Source organism: Sinocyclocheilus grahami, unplaced genomic scaffold (assembly GCF_001515645.1).
Source record: "Sinocyclocheilus grahami isolate Dianchi unplaced genomic scaffold, SAMN03320097.WGS_v1.1 scaffold877.1, whole genome shotgun sequence".
Classification (NCBI taxonomy): Eukaryota; Metazoa; Chordata; class Actinopteri; order Cypriniformes; family Cyprinidae; genus Sinocyclocheilus; species Sinocyclocheilus grahami.
Genome location: NW_015506056.1, coordinates 48,256 through 58,446, shown reverse-complemented (window position 1 = coordinate 58,446; position 10,191 = coordinate 48,256). Strand labels below are relative to the sequence as shown.

The 10,191-nt window shown below is 35.5% G+C and overlaps 1 protein-coding gene across 3 annotated transcripts in view; it reads right to left on the bottom strand.

Annotated features, from left to right (window-relative positions):
* LOC107563502 (rho GTPase-activating protein 42) overlaps positions 1-10,191 on the bottom strand; it is a 117,427-nt gene that overhangs the window by 66,395 nt on the left and 40,841 nt on the right. For all 3 annotated transcript variants that reach the window (XM_016248394.1, XM_016248395.1, XM_016248396.1), the window contains exon 3: positions 4,810-4,871. In XM_016248394.1, the coding sequence (XP_016103880.1) occupies positions 4,810-4,871 (62 nt within the window). The remainder of the gene's footprint in view (positions 1-4,809; positions 4,872-10,191) is intronic.

Below are 10,191 nucleotides of genomic sequence, written 5' to 3'. Positions count from 1 at the left end.
TATACACTATTACACTATATACATAAATGTGCCAAAAATATATACAAATCAGCTATATAAAAAATGTAACAAGAGCAGAGTAATATAAAAATATAAAATGTTAAGAATAATATACAAATAAAAAATAGAATACATATTCTAAATAGCACAACTCCTTCATCACACAAATGTGAAAACACACTAAAGAGAATCTAATTATTACACTATTGCACTAAGAACAGAAAACACAAACTAAAACTAAAACCTGACCTTTCTGGCCTTCCTTGATGCAAAATCATCAATGATGTCATCGTATGAAATCTGCTCCCCTATTGAGTGATTGATACTGATGACGGCAAGGCCATAATGTGTTCTTGGAGCAACATTTAATGAAAAAAGAAGTGTAATAATTGGAGTAATAATTGGCAACATTTTAATAATAATATCTAATATTTCATAGGAATATTGATGTATAATTTATTTCCATATTCACTTGTTGTGTCTCCCAAAATGCCTGATAAACATCATTTAAGTCCTGATGTCCTCTACAGTGGACATGTATGAAATCAATGTCCTGTTCTGTAACAGAAAGTCATTTTTTGATTTGAAACCCCATAACGTTTTGACATAACATCTGAGATGTTGGTTTATGAAATACAATTTGAAAAGTAGTCAGATTTAAATTATAATTACACAGATTTGAAAATTCCGTTGGCTAATTACAGGGCCTAACGTTAACCCAACTGATGGAAATAAATAATAACTGAACTTGTAACAGTTTTGTTGCAAAGCACAATATTATGGTGAAATTAGATCTCGTGTTTGATGAGTTAAAACCAAATTATTGTTGTATAATCATAGCAAGCATCATAGCAAAAAGGCTAACAAACTTAAGAGTTATACCCACCAATTAACATTAGCCCTTCATTCATGACATGGATACCGTAATAATCATACAGAGAGAACATAGTTGCCTACCTTTATCTTTTGCTCGTTTCTCTTTCTTCTTTTCTTTTTTTTCTAAATTGGGCACCTGATGGCTTTGACCTTTTCCTGTCCATCTCTGTGTTTATTTGGCACTCGACAATCAACAGATTTCCCGTCCCCCCAACACTGTCACTCACGACCAGAAGTCAAGACTAAACCAATTCACCTTGGTGACCACATAATCATTTTGTATTACCTATTTTTATTAGCCATTTCACACAATTCAGAAAAACAAAAATGTGCAGGAACTATAGGCCTGTATTTATAATATTATGGAAGAAAGTCGAGGTGTGACTGACTTTAGCCCACTAATTCCATTAGAGTATTGCTCTATACAATATTCTAGTTAGCTCTAAATAGTCCATTTTAAATTAGATTGAGCTATTATCAGTGTTTACATTGGCACTGAAAGAAAGTACAATTATAATATCTAAGGACATTTTTCATCTTGATGCATTCTGGGATTGCCTTTCCTTCCCACTCAACAACGACATCTCTTTTCTGGTGACGTGGGCAATACGGCTTCCCCTCCAGAAACTACTCACATGAGATCGTACCAATTAGCAAATCACAATTCAATAATCCAATCAATTCCCAGTTGACAAAATAATTTTTTTTGTTCAAAACTCAGGCCCTGTCCACACATACACGGGTATTTTTATAAACAGAGTTTTTCCTTCTTCCGATTTAAAAAAAAATCTCTGTCCACATGAAAACGCAAACGCATGCTATGAAGCACTGTCAAGAGCATGTGAAACCAACAGGTGGCGATATAATCTCAACTGTAAAGCCATGTTGGCCAATCAGAAGCCTGAAAACGTCTCCAGTAGGCGGAGATAACAGCGCAGGCGCCGACGTCACAAGCCAAAAACTCAGGTTTCGCGGTCTACATGATAACACTGCAACCAGAGTTTTTGAAAATATTCACCCTGGCAGGCGTTTTCAAAAATGTTCGGTTTCAGTGAACTGGTGTTGCGTTTGCATGTGGACGAATGGCCTAAGCGCGTGGAAAGAAGCTGCGGTTTTAAAAATAACCGCGTGCGTGTGGACAGGGCCTCAGTTTTACTCTGATGTCGCAATAAGGAAGAAAACGGAAGTTGCACTTGCAACTTGCGTTTCAGTTTTAGCAAAATCTAGTAATTTCAAATGGAATTCATGTGATTGATAATTTCACGCGAGGTCAAAAGATTTCCTCATGCAGATTTCACAATGGGTTCAAGCAGGTTATGTGGAAACGCTGCACTCAGAAAGCAGCCTGGTTTGAAAGTGATTTCTGTGTGAGCTGTGCTTCCTACATCGCTATACTATTGACAGTAGGTGATGAACCATTTTGGCTGCAAAATTCCGCCAAAATCTCATGAATGTAATGAGATTTTTTTAAGAGGTATCATGAGTTTGCTGTTTATTTTTTGGAGCATGCTTTGAGTTGTGAGTGCACTTATCTACCTTATGTGGTCTTGGTAGGTAAAGGAAGAATGAGAGATGGAACAACATTTGTTTCTCATTTCTCACGTCAAAAGAAATCCACACAACTGGGAATTTCACATGAGGGCAAAGGTTCACCCACACAGATTTTGCATCAAGTTCAAGTTGGTCACATGAATTGATGGACCTTTTTGCTCACAAAAAATGGCTAATGTGACCACATCTATAGAATTTAGACAAAACAAAGTATCTTCAAAAGATAATGTTGCTGTCTATCTGGTCTTGGTAGGAAGCAGGGGCGTCAGTGTCCAACAATATCCTTTGGGGGGCCCGACTGAGACTCCATAGAAAATCTGTACAATGGGTCCAGAATAGCTAGCGACGCGCCACAGGCAGGAAGATATAGAATGAAAGGTGGAGCTACAGCACAACTCGACTAATTTAAAAACGGATGGCCTGCTTTTGTGTTTGTCTGAAACCAAATGTTGCTACAGACTGCATGCATCCCTGATGTATTATTCTTGCCATTTAGTTAGGTAGTTTAAAGGTTTAAATGAGCAGCTGGTAACTGTGTGATAATCACACACATCATTAAAGCACCATTTAAGTGAGCTATTAAGCATTTTGGATTATTCTCACGTCTTTGTAGTTAGGTTTTAAGGACATTTGTCTAAATGAGGCTGCATATTGCTGGAAGTGTTTGCTGTGTTAACATTTAATTTAATCGGAAGGACAATAATGATGCAATGAGAAGAAAATAAGGCCCTAGGGCTGCCCGCACCGATGACTTCATGCAAACTACTGAACCTTTGGTGTCAAACTACAGCGTAAGGGTTCATATTCCTAGAACTGTACATCATATTACTGGAACTGTACGTGATATCCGCCGAATGTCACTGCAAGTCGTGACGAGTGACCACACGTCAAACATGTTAACCATACCGTCTCTTCTGGATGTCACTGAAACGTCTGCTCTGACACACACACACACACATCCGAAGAAACCAGACACAATGTACGACCAAGTCTAGTGTGCAACGTGGTTATGGTTTGTGGCTGGTTTTACCATGATCCTTGGCATGATCTACACTGAAAAATTGTTGCAGAAACAATTTGCACTCAGAAATTGCTAGTAAATTTCTCAAACAATTACAAAGAAATGGCAAGTAGCACACTGAACTAAAGGTGAAATTTTGAAGTAGAAAGACTGAAATAGTGTTTTCTTGTAAAACATGCTACAACAATCTTCAAAGTGTACTTGTCTACTTTAGTACGCTGATTAAAATGACACAGCTCTTGGGCCACTTCATTCTGTTTAATCCCTCTTGTATAATGACCAACTCTATAATTGACTGTTTGATTTCCTATACTGGTCTGTTTTTTCTTACAAAACAGCATTTTTTATTTGGTAAAGTAGCCGTGTCAAAGCAAGATAACGCACAGTTAACTGGTCATTACCACAAAATAAACCCCAACAGGGTGATTAAACATTATTTATCTGAGAGATTAATTCTTGCTCAGTCTTGCTGTTTTACCAATCAGAGGGGGAAAGCAGGCTTTGTTTGTTTACTTGCTTTCTCATTATCAGCTCAGCTAATCATGAGGATTTTATAGGGTGTTAATTTGATAACGGAAACAACAACAACAATACTTTCTTCAAACCTCTCAATATTAGCAGGGTACCACAACAGTGTTTTTTTTTTGTTAGGGATAGTCCCTTAAGAAATCAATGTGGTACCATGGTGGAGTACCTAATAATCAGATGATCATGGTATGGTATGTTGATAATATACAGTGGCCTAAAAATCTATTTAAATACTTAAGTTACAATTGTGAAATTTTGTTTGCTTTGAATTCTAACAAAATATTAAGCGGCTTTTGCATACAAATACTCCTTATTTTATTTAATTTATTACACTCTAAAAAATGCTGGGTTAAATACAGCCCAGCGCTGGGTAAAATAGGGACAAACCCAGCAATTGGGCTGTTTTGACCCAGCGGTTAACCTAACCTTCTGGGTAGTAACCCAACCACTGGGTCAAAAGAACCCAATTGCTGGGTTTGTCCCTATTTTACCCAGCACTGGGTTGTGTTTAACCCAGCATTTTTTAGAGTGTATCATTATTGATAATATGGTACTGCATGATTACCAAATTCATGTATCATGGCCATCCAAAGTACTTACAAGAATACCATGGTAGTACATTTCCTGAATAAAGCACGTTTACTAGAAAAAAAAACATGGTATTGCCATAGTATATGTCAAAAACAACGCAAATCCTAGTGCTTTGTCATAGGTTTAATGCCATTGGAATTTCAATGGTACAGTGCCTACCCAAGAAAGCAATGATGGTGGGGAAAACAATGTTGTATTGCTATGGTATCAGAACTAAAAAAAAAAAAAAAAAAAGTACTTACCAGCCGTCTTCTCTCCTCTTCCATGGTGTTCAGCAACTGGGAAAACTCTTTGAAGGACTGAGCTGGAGAAGAAAAATAGAGTTATTAATCCATTTGCATTTGCTGGCTAAAGTTCAGACTTATAATAATAACTTGATTCATGAGGGTCAATAGAAATGCTGTTAAGTAAATGCTGTTAGCATTGATTTGTTGCCACAGCTACTTATATAAATGATTCAGCATTTAATAAGAATGCAGAATGAACAATGGACTTTATTCTTTGAATTTAAATTAATATGGAACAGTTAAGAAAGACCTTCCTCCACTTTTGTTTCGGATGTGATTAATCGCGATTAATCATTTGATAGCACTAAAAATAATTAGATTTTACTCTAAAATTACAATACTAATATGTATGTCTTAATTTCTTAAATTTCAAATGGTAGGCTAAATCATCAAACTTTTATTTTGATGGGCTGCTGGCAAAAAAGCACTGCTGGTTTTAGAATGAAGCTTGGCTCTGTGTTCATGTCCACGCATTCAGCATATTATCAGTGTCTCAGAACGGCTCGATTCACAGTAAACGAACCAAGCCATTCTCAGATGCTGAAGCACTGTATTATGAACTACATGTGTAAATGCCGTGCTTGAAACTGATAAAACATATTTAAATAAATTGGAGTCGGTGTGATTCGACAATCACACTAACCCGCATAGCGAAATTATTTTATTTCAATATAGGCTATATCATGCAGTCCTAAGTCCGTTGCGCACTAAGTCCAAGAGCCTCCAAAAAGGGAACAGGTAAAACAATTAAATATTTACGATTTTATGATTGAATGTCAGAATATAAGGTTATCAATAATTGGCTGTCAGTGGAGAAAGATGTGTGTGTTTTGGTGTAGTTACGGCAGAATTCTACCAGCAGAGGCTAACAAACGAAACCCTGACCCAAGGGTCAACCGCTGCATTGAAGGTAATTCAATCCCAAATAGGGCGACCTGTGACCTGGAAATTACTTTAATTCCCACAGTCCCTGCTAAGTCCTTGAGCTAAGTGCTTAACTCAAAGGTTACACCGGAGAGACTGAGCCTACAATTAGTGTAATACGAGCTACTTGGAATAAAAAAACAAAGAAAAAAGAAAGACACAGAACTAATCAGTAGTGCGTGTGAACAGGTAACCTTGATTCTAGCTTGCACATACATACAATTCACCATACATTCAAGAATAGTGAAAAAGTTCAACCAATAGATGTTTGGAAATAGACTATAATGAAGTTCTCCATCTATCATTCCCTTGACTCTGAATGTTAAAGGGTTAGTTCACCCAAAAATGAAAATTCTGTCATTAATTACTCACCCTCCTGTTGTTCGAAACCCGTAAAACATTCGTTCATCTTCGGAACACAATTTAAGATATTTTTGATGAAATCTGAGGGCTCTCTGACCCTCCCATAGACAGCAAGGTAACTACCACGTTCAAGTTCCAGAAAAGTACCAAGAGGATCGTCAAAGTAGTCCGTGTGACATCAGTGGTTCAACTGTAAAGTTACGAAGCTACGAGAATACTTTTTTGCACAAAGAAAACAAAAGTAACGACTTTATTCCACATTTTCGTCTCTACTGTGTTACTTGTGGACACGCATTCACGATAGTATCATGACGCGAGCGTATGGTGGCGCTGACCCAGACCCGGATCTGGGTCAGTGTCGGCGCCACCACACGCTCGCGTCATGATACTATCGTGAACACGCATCCAAAGTGGGTCAGAGAGCCCTCAGATTTCATCAAAAATATCTTAAATTGTGTTCCGAAGATGAACGGATGTTTTACGGGTTTGGAACAACGTGAGGGTGAGTAATTAATGACAGAATTTTAATTTTTGGGTGAACTAACCCTTTAAAGCTATAACTCACACAAAAATAAAACTCTGGAATATAGTGTTCAATTTATGAACTCCTTTTATGGTGTTTTTTTTTTTTTTGGTCATGTACGTGTACCATGCTGATCAGCCAATAACTTGACCCCTTCTCAACATATAATGACAAAATTACTTTTGTAAGTAAAGTGTTCTTGAGTTTGAATACCAAGACCACTGCCTTTAGTGCTTCACTAAGAAATTCAGATTTTGTCAATATAAAACCCACCATCATCCAGTGTTGGCACTACCCTCTTTCTCTTGCTGTAACACAATGGCAGCTTGTGATTGCTCAGAACGGCGTCTGCGAGCCACTGATGGCTCCATCGCTTCATTTAAACAGGCTGCGGATAAGGGACAGCTGCTGTCTCTGCCTGGATGGACTTTACCTCCGTTTGAGCTTGGACACTTGGTCAAGTTCAGCTTGCCAACTCTTTAAACACAATTATCAAACCATCGGTCCAGATAGCCTCTCTTTGTGTCCATTTACGCTCCTTGGCTTTTAGCAGCTATGGACAGCTGAACGCAAGACTGCCATCTCCCAGAAGACTCCAAAAACACCACTGATGCCTGATGATTTCTGATGATTTTCTGATCACCACTGATGATTTCTTTTTTATTGATTAATTTTCTTTTCCTGTTTAACGACACAGTCTTTAGGGACCTTAATGGCCAATTAAAAAGTGCCTTAAACATGACAAAATTAACAGTTATGATTGATTGATTAATTGGTTGATTGATGGATTTATTTTATTTGTATTATTATTTATTTTTTTGTTACAAAAATGGTCAATTATTATTTCATACATTTCCCATCCCTACTCTCTCTGTTTGTGTGTTCATGTTTATGTACTTACCAATAGTTTTGGTGACAAAAATAACCCCAATGTGATCCTGCATTTACATTTAAAAATTTTTTTTAATGAAAATTGAAATAAAAAAATAAAAAAGGGAATAATTAATTGATTGATTGATTATTTATTTTTGGTTACACAAACTGTAAATTAATATTTCATATATTTCCCATCCATATTCACAGTGTGTGTTAATGTTTATGTACTTAGCAATAGTTTTGGTGACAAAATTGACCCCAAAGTGATCCTACATTTGCATTTAAATTTTTTTAAATTAAAATTAAAATTAAAAAAACAAAAAGAGACAGACAGACAGACAGACAGACAGATAGATAGATAGATAGATTCACAATTAGAGTTGTACAAATAGAGAAACAAATAGAAATTGTGTATTTATTTATCAGACTTGTGAGAATAAGAAACTGAATGCGAAATGATAAGAAGATGAGAACAGAAAATGAGAGTGAGAGAGTGAGAGAGATTTAATGTGGAAGATAAGAGCAGAAGCTGTGGATAAATGTCTCTGTTGAACTATATGAGGTACTTAAGGCAGGATGTAGTGGCTAAAAGGGGTTAGAGCGTATGTATCATTCACAGGTTAATGGCAGAAGTGATGAGTCATTCTGTGAAATGGGCTTTTGGCTCAGGACAGAAGAGATCTGACGTACACACATTTGAGGAGGACTGATGAGAGAGGCAGACAAGGAATCGCCCTCTCATTTAAAAACCCCTAATGTACTATCCATAAATCAAGACCGGTCGCACACGACTGTGCTTCAACAAGAAATAGCTTTAAAACCTCATGAAATCACTTGATAAGTATTTTCACTTGCAATATTTTCTATTGAAACAGGAAGCTTAGACAAGACGGTTTTTTCTTTCTTTATTTTCTTTTATTTATTTATTTATTTATTTTTAATAGCTAGGCTTTAGTTACATCATAACCATGGTTTTGTCTATTAATTTATTCAAAAGTTAAAAATGAAAAGAATAAATAAAGGACTTGAATACATAATTTCTACAATGAGCAAATTTCTCATTTTTGTATTAAGAATCATTTTGATATAAAATATGGTGAAACCAACATGCAAGGTCAATAATTCTCATAAAAATATCATCTAATTTGCTCTGATGACAAGGCTGATGACAATTTAAAAAAAAAATCTTGAAAATAATAATTCAAGGAGTATGTAAAATCTATATATTAAAAATATATAGATATGTTTTACATAAAAAAAAAATACATGTAAACATTATTCAATTATTCAATAATAATTATTGAAATAATTATTCAAAATGTAAGGAAAATGTGTTTTTTTTTTTTTTTACTTAAGGGTTACACCAAATAACATTTTTACATTCAATATACAATATTCTATTAATTATATAAATGAAATAAATTTATATTTAATATACATGTAAAAAATTTAACTTTTTACATTAAAAATATATTTAAAAACATTCTTAAAAATAACGATTCAAGGAAAATATGGTATTATTTTTTTCTTGAGGGTCAGGCTATATGCCATTTTTAGATTCAGTATATAAATTTATATTTATTCCATATATTAAACATGTTTAATAGATAAATTATATTTGGAAATAAAAAAAGATACACTTTTTACCTTGAAAAAAATATTAAAAAATATTCTTGTAAATAATGATTCAAGGAAAATATGTTATTAATTTTAAAATATGTTAGTAATGGATGGTTACACCACATTTTTAGACTCACTTTATACAATTTCCTACAACGCCGTTCTACAAATTGACGTCATGACAAAACATCTCTGTTGAGACAATGGGAAAGTCAGAGTCCCGAAGAGCAACAAAGAGAGAAAAGGACAGAAAGTATGAGCGGCAACAGCCATCTGCCCATCACGGTTGAAGTGAAACAGCCTTGTACTTTTAGGACAATTAATATTTCCAAAACTACATCAATCTTTCTGTGAGATTGATTTGAGGATAACTGGTGTGGATTGTGAATGTCACAGCAGGAAGTCTTGGAATGAAATCGATAGGAGGTCAGGTGACCCTGTCTGTACTCCCAGACAGACTGCTGATGCGACGCAGACTGCTTGGAGCTTCAAAGTAGATTCTGGTCCCACAGCACACGAGGGGTCCGGTCAAGTCACTCCGAAAGCTCACTTTCATCGATGACCAGATTGATTCCACAAGACAATTACATTTTTCTTCAGTGAGAGTAATCTTACCCTTTTAGGGCTGGGACACTACGAGAGCACAACATAAATACCAGACACTTTAAAAACTTTCTATGAGAACTTTTTTCTACTGGTCAACTGATATGGAGTTTCAATGGTCGATGCCAACGACGGCATTACCTAGAAGGCAAAGAATAGCTGATGGCTGATATAATATTGGTATTTTTTAAAGCTGTGAATTTATAAATAAAGTTTGTATTTGATTTAAATAATAATAAAAAAACTAAAAAAATAAACAATAGTTTATTAAAGGGGTCATATGATGCGATTTAAATTTTCCCTTTCTCTTTGATCTGTAAAGTTGCAAAGACTAAAGTCTCAAATCCAAAGAGATATTCTTTATAAAAGTTAAGAGTCAGCCTCGCCTACCTAAAACGGCTCGTTCTAACACGCCCCCACATGTCTAC